At 36.6% G+C, this 22,117-nt stretch overlaps 1 protein-coding gene across 1 annotated transcript; it reads right to left on the bottom strand.

The window, feature by feature from the left end:
- Positions 1 to 1,886: 1,886 nt before the first annotated feature.
- LOC103935726 lies at positions 1,887 to 10,605 on the bottom strand. The gene is made up of 4 exons (XM_018644619.2): positions 10,216 to 10,605; positions 9,941 to 10,087; positions 2,613 to 2,849; positions 1,887 to 2,112 (listed from the first exon to the last, which is right to left on the bottom strand). The coding sequence occupies exons 1-4, from the start codon at positions 10,418 to 10,420 to the stop codon at positions 2,069 to 2,071; spliced, it is 633 nt and encodes a 210-aa protein (XP_018500135.2). The 5' UTR covers positions 10,421 to 10,605; the 3' UTR covers positions 1,887 to 2,068.
- Positions 10,606 to 22,117: the final 11,512 nt, after the last annotated feature.

The raw sequence follows: 22,117 nt of genomic DNA, 5'->3' as shown, positions 1-22,117 counted from the left end.
AATATCAAATATAATACCAACAATTTTTATAGTACTACTACTACAAATATATAAAGTAAATAAAAACAAACTTAGGTTACCTCAAAGAGAACATCTCCAGATTCTGTTTGATGATTAGGCACTGAATTCACTGGAGTATTTGAATTATCAAGATGCAAAAGTTTTTCCAAGTACACACCAAAAAGAACATTCAATTTGTCATTAACCTTTGTAAATTCGACCGAATTCACACCATGAAGCTTTGTGTAAGCCCAATCCACAAAATGCAATTTATAACGAGGGTCTAAGATGGTTGCAATTGCCAAAATCAAACTGTACTCTGACCAATACTTCTCAAACTTCGTGTACATGTAAGTCCCCATCTTATTCATGAAACTTTCAGAGTCATCTATGACTGCCTTAATTTGAAGTTGGATTACGAATACCTTAGGGAAGAAATTTGATGTGGGGTACTTTGTCCCAGAGAATAAGCACGTAACCTCATAAAAGGACTCCAAAAACTTGGAAATCTTCATTATTTTATCCCACTCTTCAAAAGAAGGACAACTACTAAAATTGGAATCACTCAACCCTAAATGAATCAAAGCATATCGATAGAAAATTGCACTATCTAGCATAATATATGTTGAGTTCCATCTAGTAGGGACATCTTGTCTCAAACCTCTCCTACTATCCAATATCCCTACTTGTCTAACACATTCATAAAACTTTAGTTTCCTAGCCTCAAAGCCCAGATACTTGATATATTCACGAATCTTTATCACTGAAGAATCAAATTATTTAAGTCCATCTTGGACTATCAAATTCAAAACATGAGCACAGCAACACACATGAAAGAAGTCACTATTCATCACGAGAAGAGAATGATAGCCTCCAACCTAGTGCACAATGGATGGCTGAGATTAAATCTTAGCCGATCCAATGGTCACCAATTTTTTAAAATTTAATTTAATATATTAATATATAATTATTATAGTTTTTAGGGGTATAAAATTGTTTAATTAATATATATAATTATTATAGTATTTTTTTTTAGCGTTATAAAATTATAAAATTAATATTTTGCTTATTGTGTATCGTGTTACCCACGTGTACACCCGAACCAATCTGTTATCTTAACAAGTGCTTATCGGGTTACCCGATAACGACCCGATTCGTTATCGTGTCAACCCGAATACCTGTTAATTTCGTGTCGTGTCGTGTCAGGAATTGCTAGGCCTGCCTACAGTGGCGGAGAGTTGACTAGTGTCATTCCAGAGGATAGTTGTTGTTGTGATCGTCAAGACGCTCATTGGGAAAGTCAAACCCAACTGGGTTTGTGTGTTCTTCAATTTTGGATTTGAATCGGAACACGGAGATTGAAAAGGGTATGTAAGAAGTAAAGGCTTTAAGGATAGCACTACCCTTTTCTAAAAGGAAAATTTCTTTAAATAGAAATACACCCGGACAAAAAAAAAATGCTATCTTTCTGATAGGAAACAGTGATTTTCCAAAATAGGCCCGTGGAAAAAACTACCATTTTGTCCCTGACATTCCGTCTCTTTGTAAAATCTTCGTTTAGTTCTCAATGGAAAAGAGAGAGTATAAATTGAGCTCAAATGTCCACGTAAAATCTTCGTTTAGCTCTCGATGGAAAAGAGAATATAAATTGAGCTCAAATGTCCACATAGAATTTCCACTTAGACCAACAAAGACATTTTTGTTAATTTACAATTTCTGAAAAGTAAAATACACAAAACCAATGTCTTAAACATCTTCCCAAATTCGCGCTTTGGATAAGAAAACCATTGAGAGTGTAACCCATTGAAAAAAGGAGCATGCACACAGAATTATCCTCGGGAAAGTAAAGACCCCAGGCAAGGTGACCCATGGCGAACATGGCCCAGTTCGATAAAAGGCATTCAAATACTAACACTCATAATACTACATTGCTACTGGTGCCAACAGGCTTATATCTCATTCCAACATTCACAAGAAAACATAATAGTGTCTAATAAAAGGCACAACATATGTCGATTACGATTGTACATTCCTGTTCCTGTAACTAGTCAGGGACGCCTCGTCCTTTTCAGTCGACAAGCTTCCTAATCTGCGAGCCAATAATTCCTTTCTCTGCATCACAATACAAAACCAAAACCTCAAAGAAAATACGTCGTCACTTTAATGAAAGTAATTAAGAATGATTCTGGGCTGCTCAAACTATACAGATATAATAAACCGTAAAATATTCAACGAACAGTAACATTCCTAAAATAAAACTAATCAACCTAACAAGTACAAAGTATAGAAAGACTCAGCAACCATGTCCACACTGCTCCGCGTGGGATCACATCACATGTTTATTGGTATTATTCACTGTTTCCAACAGTTTGCTATGTTCAAGAGATCCATGTACAGACTACAAGAATGCCAGATATACATACATGACCCCTGGCACAAACAAACAAACAGACATGCACGTCAAATACAGGTAACCCGTACGCTAGCTCCTTGCAAATCGATTGCAGTAGGGTTAAGCTGTGAATGGAGGTATAAAGGAAATGCATGCAACTACAACTGCGTATATATGTACATAACTAAATATCAACGTATCATGCGCTAAAAAAGGTGACCTGACATCAACGATGAGCGACAACTACTGGGAACCACGTGCTTTACTGTTTCCTTGTGCACTACAGACTGCTTCTCTGAAATGACTTTTCCAGGACGGTGGCCCTTGGAGGCTTCATTCCGTGCTATCGCTTTTGCACACGGCTGATAATTTGGTTCATTTGATTTGTTGTCTTTGAAAATTAATTTCTTATTCGAAACTGCCATGGTTACAACCCTCTCAAGGTACTCAGACGACCCTGCAATTCAGAAACAATATAAGTCTAAGATATAAAAGATCATCTATACCGATGGAGGTTAGAAATGAAATTCAGTCAACATGACAGTAATTACGAGTTACAAAATCAATAACACAGGGAAACCAATAATGCCTACAAAACTAAATGAGCAAAGGTGGAAAGAACATAATAGAATACCATATTGAAAACTTACACTGACTGATGAATACCACAAAATCAACTCCGCAACAATGCACACTTGAATTTTTTATCTTCGTTAATTACTTGGTATGTGTTATCTGCAACTAAACTGAATTCTTTTTTAATAGCATTTCTCTGGTACCTGAATCAGTTTGTATTCAAAGATTACTCCAAAACTAAATAAAACACAACTACCATGTAGGGAAGTTGCATCTGTTCTCTTGCGATGAATGCATCTAAGAAACCTAATCACCTGTGTTTTTTAATAAAATCATGCAATGCAGAATAGTTGGGAATTTCAAAACTGCAAAAATATGAATAATTCAAGTAGATGGTTCCCGAGTGCATATTACAGAACAAAGAAAAGGCCTAAATACTTACCCAAGATTCAGCTAATTAGAGCAATAAAAAATAAATTCCTTCAAAGTTTTCATCCATTTTTAAACTCAGTTACACACATATAAAGTTTCATCCATTTTTACACTCAGTTACACACACATGCACATGTCTTGCAAAAGGTGTTCTTTCCCAATTCATTTTCAAAATTCAATTTCAAAATTCAATAATAAAAGCGAGAGATTGAGATTGCTAGCAATTTTTTATATTGTTAATTAAACAGCTGTAACACGCATGCAAAGACACATATATAATAGTGACAAGATCCCATCCATGTGTACTGGAGTTTAAACTATGCCTAGTTGGTGGTTAATGTTAGTGTTTTGTATGAATGGCAGAAGAAGAAAAGAAGGCATTGAGAATGTAAAATGATTGCTATCCTCTCTGCAAGTCACAGAGGAAGCTTTCTTCTTTTCTGTAAAAGTATATTTTTCTCTCTGCACTCACAATCGTGCAAAAGGAATAATTCTGTTAACAATGCTTAGCTGGATCTTTTCCTTCTAGATAAAACGATCACAGCCACTCATCTAGCAATAGCTAGGATCATCACACATGGCACTCATGGCCTTACATATTTAGATCTTACACTTGGCAATTTCTAAGCACAAGTGAATACACAATTAAAAACAGGATTATTCTCAAATACTAATCAGCTCATGGCTTATAGTTCAACACTCCCCTTTAAGCTTTGAGCTGATTTGACTCCAAGCAAACCTCTGAGATAGCTGAATCGATCCTTTGCCAGTGGTTTTGTGAAGATATCGGCTAACTGCTCTTTTGTAGGACAGTAAACTAGATCAATGATTCCTTCTTGCAGAGCATCTTTGATAAAATGATATCTTCGATCAATATGTTTAGTCTTCTGGTGAAACACTGGATTCTTTGTGATAGCAATTGCAGATGTGTTGTCACACTGTAATGGAGTGGCTTCAGTTTGAAGTTCCCCAAAGTCTTCCAGTACGAACCTCAGCTGGATTGCTTGTGCAGTTGCCTCTGAAGCACTGATGTATTCTGCCTCAGCAGTTGAAAGTGCTACACATGTTTGTTTAACTGATGCCCAAGAGAAAATCCCACTGCCAAAAGAGAAGGCATATCCTGAAGTGCTCTTGCTATCATCCACTGATCCTCCCCAGTCACTGTCACAGAAGCCAATCACCATAGAGTTTGTACCTTTCACATACTCCAGACCATAGTCTAATGTGCCCTTAATGTATCTGAGCACCCTTTTGGCAGTTCCATAGTGTTTGTTTGTGGGAGAATGCATAAACCTGGCAAGTAAACTTGCTGCATACATTATGTCAGGTCTTGTAGCTGTAAGATACAGTAAGCTCCCCACAATCTTTCTGTACTGTTCTTCATTTGCTGGACCACTTCCATCATTCTTACTGAGTTTTTCAGCTGAAATCAGTGGTGTAGACACAGGCTTGCATTCATTCAACCCAAATTTATTCAACAAAGAAGAGGCATACTTCTTTTGATGAATAAAAATGCTGGAATTAGTTTGAATGACACCCATTCCCAGAAAATGATGGAGTAGACCCAGATCAGTCATCTCATATTTCATCATCATATCCTCTTTGAATTCGTCCAACATTTCATTGCTGCTACCTGTGTAGACAATATCATCTACATAGATAGACACAATTATAATATCCTTTTCTCCCCTTGACTTGATATATAGTGTTGGTTCACTAAGACTTCTTTGAAAACCACACTGGGAGAAATATGCATCAATTTCTCCATACCAGGCTCGAGGTGCCTGTTTCAGTCCATAGAGAGCTTTATGAAGCCTATACACTTTATCTTCCTTGCCTTGCACTGTGAATCCTTCTGGTTGGTCTACATATACTTCTTCCTGCAGTACACCATTCAGGAAAGCCGATTTAACATCGAGTTGGTACAATCTCCAGCTCTTTTGGGCAGCTAATGCAATGAGAGTTCTGATAGTGTCCAGTCTAGCCACTGGAGCATAGGTTTCGTTATAGTCAAAACCAGGTTTCTGAGCATAACCTTTGGCAACCAACCTTGCCTTATTTTTCAAGACTGTGCCATCCAGATTCAATTTAGTTTTATAGACCCATTTAACCCCAATGACAGGCTGCATTGTTGGTCTATCTACTAATTCCCATGTACCATTCTTCTCAATCATAGTCAACTCATCCTGCATTGCTTTTAACCATGATTCATCTTGAGCTGCATCTGCATATCTTTCAGGCTCCATAACAAACAGATTACATTGAGCAAAAATATCATCAAGATTTCTCCATTTCAGAGGTGTGTGGTCATAAGTTTCTGACAGCTTTCCAATTTCAGGAGTGCAACTTACTTGTTCTTGTGTATGAGAAGAAGAACTAGAACTGTGAGAACTTCCTTCAATCACACTCATCTCATATGAATTCACACCAACTACATTCTCAGGTTGATCCTGAATGTAAGTTGCAGCAGCTGAACTTTGTGAACTTTCTTTCCAATTCCAGGTCATAGATTCATCAAAAACCACATCTCTTGACAAGATTAACTTGTTAGTACATGGATCAAATATTCTATATCCCTTCTCACATGTAGCATAACCCACAAATACGCCTTTAACACTTTTAGCATCTAGCTTCTGTCTTGTCTCAGTAGGTATATGAACATAGCACAGGGAACTAAAAATCTTGAGATGTGCAAGACCTGGTTTTCTGCCACTATAGGCTTCAAAAGGAGTTGTATTTCCAAGTGCCTTCGTAGGACACCTATTTAGAATATATACAGCTGTGTGTACAGCTTCAGCCCAAAGAACATATGGCATACCTCTATCATGAAGCATAGTCTTTGCCATTTCAACCACAGTTCGATTTTTTCTCTCCACCACTCCATTCTGTTGAGGAGTATAAGCCATGGTGAGTTGCCTTTGAATGCCTTCAGTTTCACAGAATTTAGTAAACTCAGAAGATAGGAATTCCCCACCCCTGTCACTCCTTAGACTTTTAATTTTGAAACCACTTTGCAGCTCCACCATTGACTTGAATTTTTTGAAATAATTGAATGCATCAGATTTGTATCTGAGAAAGTACACCCAGATCATCCTTGTACAATCATCAATGAATAGCATGAAATATTTGTTTCCAGCCAGGGATGGATTCTGCATAGGACCACACAGATCAACATGGATAAGTTCCAGGGGACAGTTTGCCCTCCAGGATTGTTTCTTTGGAAACCAGTCTCTATGTTGCTTTCCAAACTGACATCCTTGACATACATCTTTGATTTCTTCTAGATATGGAAGACCATGCACCATATTTTTCTCACTGAGTTGTTGCAACCCTCTGAAGTTCAAATGACCTAGTCTTCTGTGCCAAGTCCGAGTAGAGTGTTCTATGCTTGCTTTCAGAACCAACTGATTGTCAGGCAACAGGGAAAGAGGATAGCAACGATTTTCTTTCTTCTTGACCTTGATGACAAGATTGTCAAGTGAAGGTCCATCAAATACACTACACAAACCTCCTCTAAACACTAGATAGTATCCATGCTCATCCATTTGACCTACACTCAACAAATTCTCCTTCAATCCTGGCAAGTGCATAACCTCTCTGATGTACTTCTTCCCTTTGTTAGTATCAATTTCCAATGAACCCATTCCAGCAACATCTACTAACACCCCAGTAGGCATTTGCACCTTTCCAGCAACATTTGTTCTTATATCGACAAGGAGATCAGCATTCCCTGTCATGTGGTTACTACAACCACTGTCAATGTACCAATTTCCATTGACATTTTTCTCTGAGATTGCACTATTAGCATAAAACAGATTCCCTGTCACTTCCACCTGATTTGCAGAATTTGCCTTTTGTACACTCTTCCCTACAGTGCATTCTCTAGCCCAATGACCAAACCTATCACAATTATAACACTTAGGCTTCCCCTTATATCGACATTCACCAAAATGATACTTAGAACACACTCTACACAGTGGTTTGACAGTCTCTTGACTCATTGACTGTGACTGATATGAATTTGGTGCAGGACTAGTGAAAGGTTTCTGTTGGAATCGAGATTTCGAATCCCATTTCTTTCCCTTAGCATTCCAATTCTTTTGGAATTTTGATGAGCCAGATTGGACTCCACTTCTATTTTGCCCCTTTGGACTCACTGAGAATGATGCAAAAGCCTTCTCAGTGGTATCAACATTATGCAAGTCAAATCGTTGCTCTTGACTCTTCAGAATGGCAACCACTTCTTGCAGCTCAACAGACTCTAGACACTTGGTGTTTTCTATAACTAAACAGATGGAATCATAAGGTTTACTTAGACTAATCAGAACCTTCTGCACAAGTCTCTCATTAGAAAGAGATTCACCAAATGTTCTCATCTGATTAATTAAATCATTCAATCTTGTAAGATAACTAGATAGGGATTCATCATCTCGCATTCTAGCATACTCAAATTCTCTTCTAAGATTCTGAAGTTTTACAGATCTAACCTGATCACCTCCATGATATTCTCCATACAGTAGATCCCATGCCATCTTGGCTGAGTCTGCGTTTGCAATCCGAGGAAAAATCTGATCAGAGACTGCGTTTTGTATGATTCCCAGAGCCTTTGCATCTCTCATTAGCACGGTCATCATTTCATCATCGCGATCGACTTCCGATGACCCTTCAGCTTCCTTCTTCTTCGTCTTCGAGTCAGGTGTTGACACTCCCTTTTCTACCAGGTTCCATAACCCGAGAGATTTGAAGATTGTAACCATTTTGATTCTCCAGAACTCGTAGTTCTCACCGGAGAAGATTGGAGTCCTCACTTCCGAGCCTCCAGATCCAGACATGATTTTGATCTGAATCGACAACCTTCACAGAATTTCAGGGGAGCTCCGATTGAGCTCGATAGCTTCACAGATTTACGCCCAGATTGTTAAATCGAACTAGGCTCTGAGGCCATGTTAGTGTTTTGTATGAATGGCAGAAGAAGAAAAGAAGGCACTGAGAATGTAAAATGATTGCTATCCTCTCTGCAATTCACAGAGGAAGCTTTCTTCTTTTCTGTAAAAGTATATTTTTCTCTCTGCACTCACAATCGTGCAAAAGGAATAATTCTGTTAACAATGCTTAGCTGGATCTTTTCCTTCTAGATAAAACGATCACAGCCACTCATCTAGCAATAGCTAGGATCATCACACATGGCACTCATGGCCTTACATATTTAGATCTTACACTTGGCAATTTCTAAGCACAAGTGAATACACAATTAAAAACAGGATTATTCTCAAATACTAATCAGCTCATGGCTTATAGTTCAACAGTTAAGAGTTGTTTTATAACCATTTCATTTTTGTTTTTATTTCTTTTGGAAACTAAAAACTTGTTTGGTAAGTACTAATTTCAAAAAATTAGGAGTTTTCAAACAAGTTAAGTTTTTAGGTTTCAAAAATGGTAATCAAATAGGTCCAAGTTTTCACTTTATTTTTCGGTTTCAAAAATAATTATCAAATAGGTCCTAGTTTTCACTTTATTCACAACATGGTGGTAAGATATGTCACCAAACTTTACAATGAAACCTTATGGCTACAACCACTCATCCAATAGATAGAATTAATATCATGAGACCAACATGAGTACTATAAGGTTACCACTTACGATAATCAAAGTCTCACATAATTGATGAAGAAAAATTAGTAAGGGATGGATAAAAAGATGTTAGAAATGAGGGATTAGAAATGCACCATATAAGTATTACACAAGCATGCATGTAAGAGAGATTTGTAAATGATTCATTCCATCTATGGATTTGAAAATCCCTTTGTAATGCTCATATGGTGCATTTCTAATCTTCGTCGGTTACAAACTTAACCTCAATCCCCCAGGACTTGAAAACCCCTCACCAAAACACATCCTAATTCACAATATCAATGTACCCATCTACAATTTGATAACTGTATAGGTACATTGCATCTCAAATAGATGTGCATATTCCAAGAACCACCGAATTGCATATATGTAATGCCCATTCATATTTTCCGAAAGACAAATCAATTACAATTCATGACTTGACCAAGTTGGATTGTAGGATCGCTTACTAGATTATGCAGGGGTATTTTCCGTTTTGTACATTTCTATTGGCCTCTGTTCTACACCGGTAAGGGTTCGCCACAAATTAAACAATTATAACCGTCATTGCATGTACTCAAATAAGACAGGAATTTGCAGATCTACCGTCCCGCTCAATTGTTTAATTGACTTTAAATGTTGTAATAGATTTTGAATTTTAGTGCTAAAGTGATCACAGCTAGTTTATAATTGGTATGCAACTGAGAATTATCGTTTACATCAATGGAATTTGCTTGCATGATAAGCAGAGTGCAAATGTCCAACGGTAAAAACTTCTGCCGACATAATACATATTGTTCAGTGATTCAAAATTCCACTACTCCTTGATGTAATCAAAACCAATTCAAACGTATGTAAACTTAAGGTTCCCCCCAGAAAGGGGGAGAGCACCAACAAAAGTTAGGAGCAAGGTTGACACCAAAAATATACCTTTTGGAGGGCTTGTAGTACTAGTACTGGTTTGCGGTGGTGGAGCTAGCAGGGGAGCATACATGTAAGAGTCAGACTTCAGATAGTCCCCAACATTGTTGAGCAACCTCTTGCTGTTTCCTTCGATGGGTTGCCTTGCTTCCAATCCTGAGGACATAAATACCACTGATTCAGTCAAATCTTCACAAACCCACTAACAGAAGTACTCTACCTACACTACAAACGCCATTAAAAGAAATTACAAATAAATAAATAAAAAGTAGAAAAATATAGACCAGAAGAAGAAGAAGAAGAAGAAGAAGTCGGTGTCTTTATGAGGGAGCGAAAGGAGTGAGGTGGATGGGAGATTAGAGGCGCAAACATGTAAGTGTCAGAAGTGAGATAGTGTATCACTTTGTTGATCATTTTCTTCCTCTTATTACGCTTAATGGTTCTTTTCTTCTGGACTCCTAACCCTACCAACACTTTGCTCTGCGTCATTCTTTTCTCTGGTTTTTGTTGTTTCTTCGTTGGCTTTGGGAACAAAAACGTATTGAAAATTCTTTGGTTCTTGGGATGAACTGAAGAGGAGATCGAAATGAATTCTGTGGCGGTAGGGATCGTTAGCAGATGTCAGCCAAAGAGAGCGTTTGCGTGTCGCATCGGGCCAATGTTGGAAATATACTACGACATGTGGCACGGCTGAGAAAGCACCTTAAATGTGTGTCAATCCAATATCAGTCACGCTATCTTAAGGTTCTCAATTTGAAGGCATATGAGGTTGAAATTCATATTAGTTATAAGATTTTATTAATTTTGATATATTTTGATCCGAAATATCCATTAGGATTCTGAATCGAGCTATGCTAGCCAACACTTGAAAGGTGATGAAGCTATAAATTATAGTGATATGGAAAATGTGAATAAATTTAAACCTAAAAGTGCCTAAATACAAGAGTGCATGGTAAGCGGGAATAAACCTATTTCACACGTGACGACTGAGCATAAGTACAATACAGTAAAGTGGGTAAGAATTATATCCTCAGAGGTAGCCACCTATAGTGAGATTCGCCAAGAATCCTTGTCGATACAAACATTTAGCAGCTAAAACCTGGAGGGGTGAAGAATAAGGGTGAGTGGGCCTCAAAATAAAGTTTTAAAAAAAACTTTTCAAAACCGTTATAACCCCTCGTTGTAAAACTCGTATAGTTTCCAGAAAATAATACTACATACGTATGGAAAACCAATGCACAACGCCAGTGAAAACTGAAGTATGCCATGTCATAACGTTTCCGCATTAAAAGGTGTAAGCCAGGTGAAATCAATATAAAGTAATATGCCAGTTGGAGTCATCTAATGCGACCTGTACGACTGGACCTATAACTCATCAATATATGTCAATACACGAGTCGGAACCACCTATTGTGGAATGTACGATAGGGCTGGGTGTAATATGTATGCTCAAGTGCTACAATCATGTGAAGGCTGTGCAAATAATCGCGGGTCACCTACGATTTGGAACCACCTATTGTGGTCTGTACGACAGGGCTGGGTGTAATATGTACGCTCAAGTGCTACGATCAAGTGAAGGCTGCGAATAATCGCGGGTCACCTACGAGTTGGAACCACATATTGTGATTTGTACAATAGGGCTGGCACCAAACTTGGATCCAAGGTGAGCGTGTGGTGCAAGAGGTGAACATCACGTGAAGGACTGTGCCCTAACCTCGAGCGGGAGCACTAACACCGGGGTGCAGCCATGATGAGCTCTAAATGCATCTATGCATAACAATGTGCAATGCAACCAATACCATCATAATATACTCACCTGAAGTTTACCTAGGCCTCCGCAATATCAAATGATATAATTCACGATTTATAATAATGCTATACTTAAAATATCACACATTTTAGACATGGCATGAAGTGCATGAATCAATTCAAAAGCATTTGTGGAAACTATCATTCATATATATATGTATATATACACACACACACACTATAAAAAGGAAAAGACCCACTCACCTGGAGTTCGCACTACAATTCCCTAGCACAAATATCGAGACATCACGAACGATCGTCGCCTAGAACAAATATTCAATCACATCTCAGAATTCTTATCGATAGAACTCATAACTTACATAAAACACATCCCCAAGGACGTTCTAGAATGATTTGTGACCCATTGACCAAAAGTCAACCATCAGTCAAAGGTCGACGGTAGGGTCCATAATCCTACGTAAGTCGTTTCGGAAGATCCGCATCTCGAATTTCCGATAAAGATCCACATTATGCTTCTAGAATAACATACTAAAATCTTACCATGATCCGACGGTCAGATCTCCACCACTCACAAATTCATGTGGCGGTCAATTAGCCGACCAACTATGAAACTACATTAAAACATTAGAATTTCACTAAACGAATGTTAAAAATGGATTCAAAACATCGAATTACCCTAAGTTAGATTCTGAGTCAAAACCCGAAAAGAATCAACAAAAGTCAACAGTCCGTGCAGGGAATATTCCAAAGAATATTCCTCTTCTTCAACCTCTCCAGTAGACGGATTTTGCAGATTTTGCAGATTTTTTGGCAATCTTTAGAACTCCATATCTCACTCGTTTCTCAACCAAATTCAACCTATAATATACCAAAACGAAGTTAGAGAAGTGTAGAACAAGATTATACTTGCTTGAAGTCCAAACGGTGGCCGGAGGTGGCCGGAAAATGGTCTGAAAGATGACAAGAATCGATTTATACCTGTTTTGAGTTCAAAAGATGGCTGAAAATTGTCTTAATCACGCCTAGAAGTCTCGGCCCAAAATCTTGTTCTTCAAACTCATGTTTCGGGTTCGTTTTCAATGAAATAAAATCACAACAGAGTTTATGGTGGTGAGGGCATGTAGATAATGGGTTTTGATGTTCAACAAGCCAAAATTTTGGTGGTAGTGGTGATTTGTTTCACGGGAAGAAAAGGAGAGCTGAGAGGGAGTGAGAGAACTCTCGAGAGAAAGAGAGAATGGGAGAGAAAAGGGAGGAGAGAGAGTTCCATAATTTTTGGGTGCCCACGTGGCAGTCACCTAATAGTTAGACAAAAATATCACAAGTCCAATTAATTATCAATTTACCAAAATATCCTCGACGTTCAAAACCTCATGAAATCTTTGTTATAATTCCGAATCACATTCTGTTTGCGCTCATGCATTCGTAGAAACGAATACTACGACAATACCCTAAGAAAATAGATCTTACATGACACGACAAGGTGGTCAAACAAAGTCAACGCATTTGCCTCGAATGGCATTTTCGTAAATTCACTTATTAAAATTATAAAAACTGTAAAATTGGGAACGGACCGTTACAAATTTAAATTTAAAGACTTAAAATATTCGACATTTAATAAAGCAAAACCAACTTAAAATCTATGAATCATTAGAAAACTCATGTTCTTGTTTTGCTTTATTAAGTTGTCAAATATTTTAAGCTTTTAGATCTGAACTAATATAATTTTATAGTTAGTATGCTTTTGGTCCTCACAAGATAACTTCATTAAAGATAACTTCATGCTACCCTGAAAAATAGGTAAATTTGGTGAAATATCACAAATAATATTATACACTAAATTTGTGCACTAATATTGTGCGCTAAATATTGTGACATTCAAGTCATAATTTGATTAATAGTTATAATAAAAATTTATATGATGTAAAATGTGCATTCCTTCATGCACGAATTTAAAATATGTAATACCACCCAAATATTAAAATAATATTTCGTAGTTAGGAAACTGGCCACTTTTATACATGTTATGCATGGAAGTTATATAAAAAAGAAATTACAAAAAGAAAATAGAAAAGAAAATAGGAGTGGGTGTAGAAATGGGTCGCGGGAATACTAAATTAATTAATACAAAAGAGGACATATTAGTCTTACTATTTGTGGAGCAAAAAATAATTCAGAAAATTTTGGAGCTGACATGTGGATTTTTATTCACAATTGACAAGAAAACCCTTTATTAAATTGGCGAGGCACATATCCATTTCATGCGCAGTTCAACCACTAAGAAGACTTGAGCTACTGATTACAATTCCTCCAACTCCATTGCCTATGGAAAGGAGATAGGGCAAGGGAATTAAGGTTAGTATTAATAACTAATTCTTACCTTTAAGCTTTCCTCATTGAAGACATATTCCTTTATTCAAGAAAACACAATCACATCCAATCAAGCATTCTCCATAGATAATTCTTAGATATTATTTTATTAGAGTAATTCTCACATTACAACTCTCACGTATCGTGAAATTCCAACTTTTACAGCTAAAGTTTTATTCATCCCACTTTCATACCTAAATTTGTAACACTTTCAAACTTCTGTTAGCCTGTCTGTTAGGGGTTCGATTAATTGATGGTGTGGCATGCGACTAGAAGATGACTGTGCAGAAACATGGAACTGTGCGCCCCCCGTGAACGTATAAATAATTAAAATATTTTTTTATTTTTTTTACAAAATTAAAATAAAAAACCTAATTACCCCTTTCTAGAAAATGAACCAGAAATTCAAGGAACAAGAAGAAAGGAAAGGGCAGAGTGGAGTTGATGAGTAAATTGGGAATTGCAGTGGATTGACGTCAGGTGCTTCATCAAGGAGATTGACAACCCTACCTGTTGAATCCAGTCATGGTCCTCCGTGGAATAATGGCGGACAGTGTTACTGCCATCAAGGAAGGTCACGGACTTGAGCTCTTTTACGTCAACGGAAGTGGCTCAAGCATACTAGCATGTTCGAGTTTCCCTCAGGTCTGGGTTTTTTCTTCACTTCTCTACTAGTCACTTTCCTTTACTTTCCCATCACTTTGTCCTTCTCCTCAAATCCTACCCACAACCCCTCCAATTTCCATTATTTCAACTCCTCATCCCTTTTTTCTCCAATCTATTTCCACTATTTCCACTCTTTCCCCTCCAATCAAGCTCCCACCGAGCTATACTTGGATACGTTTCAGTGCCATACAACATACATAAAAGACTCCGATTCCATGATTGTCTTGCTTGATGTGCCAAATTCTCACAACTAATTTATGACAAGATTGTGATTAGACCTGAAGAACAACAAAACCCTGATCCTCTAGTTCGGCTCCCATCCCAAAACCCATAAGACTCCACCTCTTTTGGTGTCTTTGTACATGGCTTTCCCGTCACCGAAAACCATGGCTCTGACCCATGACCGCTACCATATGTCAGTGCCTTCATTTCCATGGTCCTCCTAAAGGAAAACTTTTGAATACGCTAAGTTTATAGAGTAACATATATGCATGTGTTTAACAAAGAAAAGGCCAAGGCATGCTTGTATGCACTCACAAAACCTAGACCAAGAATTTCAAAGTGTAGTAGTTTGGTGAACCAATGACTTAACTCACATTACAAAAAGAGTTGAGACTTCCTTAACCTTTGAAGTTCCCCTTTGCCAATGCAAATGTTAATCACTCAAAGTGAATGGCATCATCCTCTCTTTGATTGAATTCTATTACTTTGGAGGATTAGGTTGCATCTAGTCCAAATAGATTGCCTACATAGCTTGTGCAAAGCACAAGTATCAAACCTTTGTAGTTCCTCATGAATGAAGAATAAGATGAGTAACTGGGAGAAGAAGAATGCTAGCCACTCATCCCACTTTGCTTGCCTCCTAGAGTGAGAAGAGACAAATTTTTGTCAAATTTCTTTCCTCCAAGAAACCCCTTAGTGAAGGAAAATGTGAGAAGATCTTTTTATAGCCACTTGCATGCAAGTGGCACAAAAAACTCCTTTCTGCCTTGTATGGCCGACCTCCTCTAAATCCTTTGGGCTTTTTTAGGCTTCTTAAGTTTTATTTGTTAAGTTGTCATAGAACTTAAATTAACGGGCTTGACAATTCGAAGCCCATTGGGCCTTGAGGTCTGATGTGTTTTAAGTTGTCATACAACTTATGCTAATGGGCTTGAATAATCAATTCCCATTGCACTTTGAGGCCTAACACAAACTTAAGGTCTAAGACGAATTTATTCATCTGATTAATTAACATATTAATTATCCTATAATTGTCCTTACTCAACTCTGTTATATTGTTCAATCAATTCATTGATGGTGTGCGATCTATTAGGCTCCTTTTAGCGAAGCAGCGGATGATTAGAACTCTTACTAATCGACTGTGAATTGAAACTTACATTCAATTCTTCCTTAGTGATTGTTAATCACCAGGGCTTCCACAAATAATGAGTGACACCTAGCAGTATGTCATTGCTACTTATGCTAATAAAAAGAGGTTAGAGAACCTATTCAGTTTAGGATTATAATGCAATACAGCCCTTTTCTAATTCAATACTCTTTATCACATTGTTTGGTTAATAATTTATTCATGTCTACAATCCAATCTGATTCTCTTGTCTAAATGATTACCTTGAACGTGATTTGAAACAACTTCATAAATCTTATTCCTACTATGCCCAGAGATTCTTAATCATATCATAGAGTATTCTACCTCAACGGTTTGAAGGTTAGACATCCCTTGTTGTACACTTGCTTCCATGACTAGGTAGCTTAACCCCAACAATGTTGTGGACACCTTTCTAATTGGATACCGTTAACATAATCAAAGATTAAGGACCTAAGCATAAAACGATGGTGGTGTCTCAGGTTAAAATACTACTTTGCATTATCCCATCTAGTGATTTCTCACGCACGAGTATGAAACTCTTGGTTAATCACATTCAATAGACTCACTCTCCTACATACTTGTCTTGGTGTCATTCATACCAATGACTCAAGACTAGTTATTCCCTAAGTATAAGACATAGTATATACTGATCTATTCAGATCATCAATGCCCAATTGGAAATCCTATGACAGGACAATTTAGAATATGTAAATGAAAGAGAAAGGTCTCATGAATCTAACTTTTTTAGATCAAATTCTCTTAATTACATATTTCTTGGACCTATCCTTAAGTGTATAACATTTAATGAGACGGCTTTAACCAATAATCTTTGCACTTAGGATTAAAGTGAAATAGTTTAATATGCGAAATGTTCGTAAATCATCATCTCATGATTGGCTTTAGGACACATTCACTACTAAAATTTTTTACATACATGACGCAGTTTATGGGTCATGTTAAAAGTTTAATGACACAAGGGTTTAGTGTCATCTTTGTGGGTGTCATTAAAGATATTTTTATGACATTGAAAGAGTGTTATGTATTACTTTTAAGGACGCCTAACAAGCATCATTGAATTAAGAACTTGTGTTATCTATTACCATTTAAGACGGGGAATGAGTGTCATAAATAGAGGAATGAGTGTCATGGTATACTAATTATGACATACGCACAATGTCATGTATAGCTTTTAGAGACACCTAACAAGTGTCATTGAATTAAAAAAGCATGTCATCTATTTCAATTTGAGATGCAGAATATGTGTCATAAACAGAGGAATGACCGTCATGATATACTAAACATGACATATGTATAGTGTCATGTCTATAGCACTACAACATCATTGCATATTAGCAATGACACACAAAGCTTGTCATAAACCATTCAATGCATGTCCTAAAATATGTTTGACGACATATGTAATGTATTTTTAATTTGAAAACAAGACTTACATAATTCATCCAAGAAGTAAGATATTTACCTCAAATAAAATAATATTGCTTCATAAATTTGTAATTCACCCACCACCAAAGTATTACAAAAGACAATATAATGTGTAGAGCTTTCCTACTAAAATAAAACTATAAGTTCACTTAATTTAAAATTTCACAAACTAGCTAATCTAGTGTTTCATCTATTGGGATGAATTCATCAACATACTCAGCCCACTTTATTCTTAATGCATCAATTTCCTATTGAGTGTATGTAGCTTTTATCTTTCAAACTGCTCCTGCAAAAAAATATATAAATTGAATGAAAGGATCCTAACCATAAGACAACAGAAAAACAAAAAGGAAAACTCTTTGTTGATCACCGTGGATCTTCTAGTCTCCCTTGTCCTCGTTCTTCTTGATTTGTGCACAACTAAATATAAACCGTAAATTAGTGGTTCAATTTGCATTTTAAATTAGCGGTTAAATAAAAATAGAATAAACACATATTTATCCAAGACTTGAAAGCAAAGCCTAAACCTAATGCAATTTTTAAGAGGTCTGGGTGGAGGGCAAGTCTGTAGCATACTAGTTGAGATTGAACTTATGGTGCCACAACTTATCATCTGAATAATTGAACTAAAAAAAATAAACATAAAATTTATAAGATTATAGATTGAATGAGCAGGATACGAAATTATTCCTATGACCAAAATGAAGACGAGTGACAGAAGAAAGCAACACACATGGAGAGAGAGGGAGGGAGAGTGTACCTTTGGAGTGATGTTTGTCATCATCACTGAACAAAATTTTGATTCTTAAAAACCTGTCATGATTCATATAAAAAAAATCTGAGAACAATTTTCAAAAGCATATAAAAATCCTCTAGACAAACCTACCCTCTCAAATACCAATCCATAAGATTGCCTCTGCTTGCTTTACGAATCCTGCAAATATCAGTCTATTAAATATGAATCATGAAGACAAACCGTCACCACCGCCTGTCCAGAACCCAATTCTGGGAGCGGACACTAGGGAATGAAGACATCAGACTGAAATTGAAACAACTACAAACTAAACTGATTAAACCACTTAAAACCACACAACTAAGATAAAAGTTTGTATCATAAAAGCATAAGTTTGCGTGAGTGAAAATTTGAGTACTGGCAATGGTTCACTTCTTCTTGGCAACAGACTTGGTAACCTTGGCGCCGCTAGGATCCTTCTTCTCAACACTCTAGATAACACCAATAGCAACAGTCTAGTGCATGCCACGAACAACAAAGCTACCTAATGGAGAGTACTCAGAAAAGGTTTCCACAACCATGGGCTTGGTAGGAAGCATCTTCACCATAATTGCATCTCTGTTCTTCAAGAACTTTGTCTCCTTCTCAATCTCCTTGCTAGACCTCCTGTCAATCTTGGTAAGGATCTCACCGAACTTCCCAACCTTGCGCAGTTGATAAACAACGTGCTTCTCAAATGTAGTGGAGTTAAAAAGAAATAATCTGTAACTGCTTGAGAGATTTAAGGGATAAATCTTCCGCTTTTCCTTTTAAAATCTTCTGCATATTTTATTGAACAAAAAAAAAAAAAAAAAAAATCTTCCGCACATTTTTTTTAGTTGCGTCATAATATTACTTTATTAACATTTTTAATAAAAGAATGTCATTAAAAATTTTACTAAGTGTCATGAAAGCCCTATTTTGTAGTAGTGATTTCCAACATCTCTCTCATCAAAAGCGTCGTCAATATTGTTACTGGCTACAGATTTTGTAGTCATCTGGGGTTTTGTCAAATATTTGAAAGGGAGAAGACAAAAGGATGAGAGAGAACCCACATCTAATGTCTTTTTTTAAGATTTTTATTTTTTATTTTTTGCCAAAAAGAAAAACCTTTTCACGTGGGGCCCACAGTCCCATGTTTCTGCACAGTCAATATCTGATGGTGTGTCACGTCATCAGTTAACCGAGCTCCTAACAGAAAGGTTAACAAACGTAGTGAAATTAACACATAATTGTATGAAAATGGGACGAAAAAAACTTTAGGTATGAAAGTTAGAATTTTACGATACTTGATGATAGAAAAGTGAAAATTACCCTATTATTTATTAAAGAATATCCTTAAAGATTATTCTTAAGCATCTTTAAAAGATTCCAACATCTTAAAGATACGTGTGGGACCATAATTTTTCATGGTCGGAGTAAGGTGGATCGGAATACGAATACCTTAAAAGTCCAATCATGGACTCAACAACCTTTGTTGTAAAGCTGAATAAATGGAGCAGCGATGCCACCATCATCCTGTTCCAAAATCATCGGGCGAAATTCGATGAATTCATTGAGATTGATCACGCAGGTTCCATAAGATACAGAAACCTACTCCAGTAAGGAATTAGCAAGGAGCATCATGAATGCCCTTAGTAAGTTTAATCTCCTTTAGTGTTTAGAATTCTATTTTGATTTTTGTAGATGATTGTTTAGTTTTTAAAAGAGCTTATAGTAAAGCAGCAAAGACCATCATGAATGCCCTAAGTAAGTTTTCTTCTGCCTCTAGCCAAAAGTTTAATTTTCATAAATCATCTCTCTATTTCGCTAGTAATATTACTAATAGTTTGAGAAGTGATATTGTTATTATCTTGCAAATTCAGCATAAAACAACTATTGGAAAGTACTTAGGAATTCATAATATAATTTTTGGAAAGATCATGTCAATTCTAAAGAGCTTATTTTCATAATTAAAAAGAAACTTGCAAGTTGGAAAGAAAATACCATTTCTAGGGCTGGTAAATTAAATTTAATTAAATCCAACTTATTTGGTAATTCCTAATCACGTCATGGCTTGTTTTATTAATACCTTAACAAAATTACTAATGTGTAAAATAGAGAGTATAAAACTTTTCTTTGGGTTAAAGAAACAAGAATAGCCCATATGGCCTGGAAGGATGTTTGTGCTCCAAAGTCTATGGGTGACCTTGGTATAAGAAGAGCTGAACATTTTAATAATTCCTCCTTAACAAAACTTGTTTGGAAGGTTATTTCTGATAAAGATAAGTGGTGGTACAAATTGTTAGCAAAAATACTTAAGAAATGAGGGTTTGTTTACTACTAAAGTAAAGTAAAATCATTCCTTGGCTTCGAGGCGTGTCTTGAATTCTAGGGATATTATTCAGTTCTTGACTCATAGTTGAGTTTTTCCTTTCCCTCTATTCCATCTCTTACTTGAATCCCAAAGAGTGAATGTTGATTGAAATTTGAGAGTATTTGGTTGTATTGATAACAATAATTAGAACAAGACCTCGTTGATGAGTTTTTCGGATAGCGACACTAAAGGAAAGATTCCTAGTATCCTTTTCCTTCATAGGAAAGACAAGATGAATATATTTAGGGTCTGTCTACCAATGGGCAATTTACCGTTAAGTCAGCAACTTGGTTCAAACTGAGCATCAAAGAGTACACCCATCAGCTATGTTGTTGAACAAAATGTGGAAACTTTTAATTCCGCAAAAGTTTAAGATGTTTTGTTGGCTCTGCTTCCGTTGAATGCTCCAAACGCAATTGCGATTGCATAGATTATTTCCTAATACTAATCTTGTTTATTCTTTTCTAATGTTGAGGAAGAAGATCAACATCATCTTTTTGTTGGATGCAGCTTTGCTCAAGAAGTTTGGAGGATATCCAGTGGTCTTTCTCCTGTTGGGGCTGGGATGGATTAATTGATTGGTTAACTCAATTGAATGCTAATGATGAGATGGAGTTGTTTGATCTTAGTAAGGCTATCCTCATTTCTTGGCAAATATAGAATGTTAGAAACAACTTCATTTTTCTAAATTATAAAGTCCACCTTGCCATTGTTCCAATGGTGGTAATTGCAGTTGGTAGAGACTACTACAACATCAAAATAAGCTCAAGATTAGTTCATAAATTCAATGGTGTTCGTACATGTTCCCGAATTATTAAGTGGAATGCACCTCGTGCTCCTTAGCTGAAGATTAACCTTGATGGATCAGTGGTGGGTTCTCAAGCGGGTGTAGGTTTTGCTACCAAAGATCATAATGGGACTTCAATTGTTGCTAGGACGCGCAATGTTGGGGAGAACACTATTGCTATTATTGAAACTCTTGCCTTACGTGATGCGCTGAAGTTTTCAAAAGTCAAAGGCTTTGGGATAGATCTTTGCCCTCTACTGCTAGAAATAATTTTCTGTTGATAATAACAATGAAATGTTGCAGAAAAGGTAATGAATGTAGAAGAACAATTTTAGAGAGAAGAAAAAACTAAAATAGAGAGCTTTCAAGATTGTATTTGATTGACTTTGAATGAATTACACTCTAGCTTTTACAATGTTATATATGAAGATAAAATCTTGATGCCAAAGTTAGCTACACTAACAGACTCAACATTTTCCAACCATTTCTAACTAACAACATCTCCAACTAACTCTTACTGACATTGCTAACTAACTTTGCTGACTTGGGTTAACTGATGTGGCAACATTATCCAACATCCCCCCTCAATCTCTACTGGGGCTTCCAAGTTTAAGATTGAAAGAATGCTTAACAAATGTAAGATTGTGTAAACC

The sequence above is a fragment of a genome, unplaced genomic scaffold (genome assembly GCF_019419815.1).
Source record: "Pyrus x bretschneideri cultivar Hongxiangsu unplaced genomic scaffold, Pyrus_bretschneideri_v1 Contig54, whole genome shotgun sequence".
Classification (NCBI taxonomy): domain Eukaryota; kingdom Viridiplantae; phylum Streptophyta; class Magnoliopsida; order Rosales; family Rosaceae; genus Pyrus; species Pyrus x bretschneideri.
The sequence above is the reverse complement of the archived record's forward strand: the minus strand, read 5'-3'. Positions and strand labels throughout refer to the sequence as shown.

Excerpts from the sequence above, each read along its gene's own strand:
- LOC103935726 (XM_018644619.2), bottom strand. The coding sequence starts at position 10,420 with ATGACGCAGAGCAAAGTGTTGGTAGGGTTAGGAGTCCAGAAGAAAAGA. Across the intron at positions 10,088-10,215 it reads TTCTTCTTCTTCTTCTTCTG|GATTGGAAGCAAGGCAACCC; the intron begins GTCTATATTTTT and ends TTATGTCCTCAG. Across the intron at positions 2,113-2,612 it reads TCGCTCATCGTTGATGTCAG|AGAAAGGAATTATTGGCTCG; the intron begins GTCACCTTTTTT and ends ATTGTGATGCAG.